Source organism: Trypanosoma theileri, assembly GCF_002087225.1.
Source record: "Trypanosoma theileri isolate Edinburgh chromosome Unknown TM35_Tth_110_V1, whole genome shotgun sequence".
Taxonomy (NCBI): domain Eukaryota; phylum Euglenozoa; class Kinetoplastea; order Trypanosomatida; family Trypanosomatidae; genus Trypanosoma; species Trypanosoma theileri.
The window spans coordinates 2,500-2,816 of NW_021639952.1; the positions used below are offsets into that span (position 1 = coordinate 2,500).

The window sequence follows — 317 nt, forward strand, 5'->3', positions numbered from 1 at the left end:
GCAATACTACGTAATGGATTTCCTGCTATTCGCAGTACTTCTAAACATTGTGAGTCTATTAAACCCAAAAGACCATCACGCTTTACATTTGCCCACGATACATCTAATAAACGTAGTGAAACTGCACAGGCTAAATGACCCACACATTTTACTCCCCGGCAACCAGTCAAGTCAAGATGTTGTAAACTCATCCCATTGTTGTTATTACTACCAATAGATGCCATTCCACTCTGTGTTAAACTACTACGAGCCACACAGAGATGTAATAGAGATGGAGCTTCCGTTACGCAATTAACATCTGTGATACCTTTGCAATA

The 317-nt window shown here is 40.1% G+C and overlaps 1 protein-coding gene across 1 annotated transcript; it reads right to left on the reverse strand.

Moving 5' to 3' along the window:
• Positions 1-2: 2 nt before the first annotated feature.
• Positions 3-254, reverse strand: TM35_001101000 (uncharacterized protein; the record flags this gene model as incomplete). The annotated part of the gene is made up of 1 exon (XM_029031700.1): positions 3-254. A coding segment is annotated over one exon (252 nt), but the record flags the coding sequence as incomplete, so codon positions are not given.
• Positions 255-317: the final 63 nt, after the last annotated feature.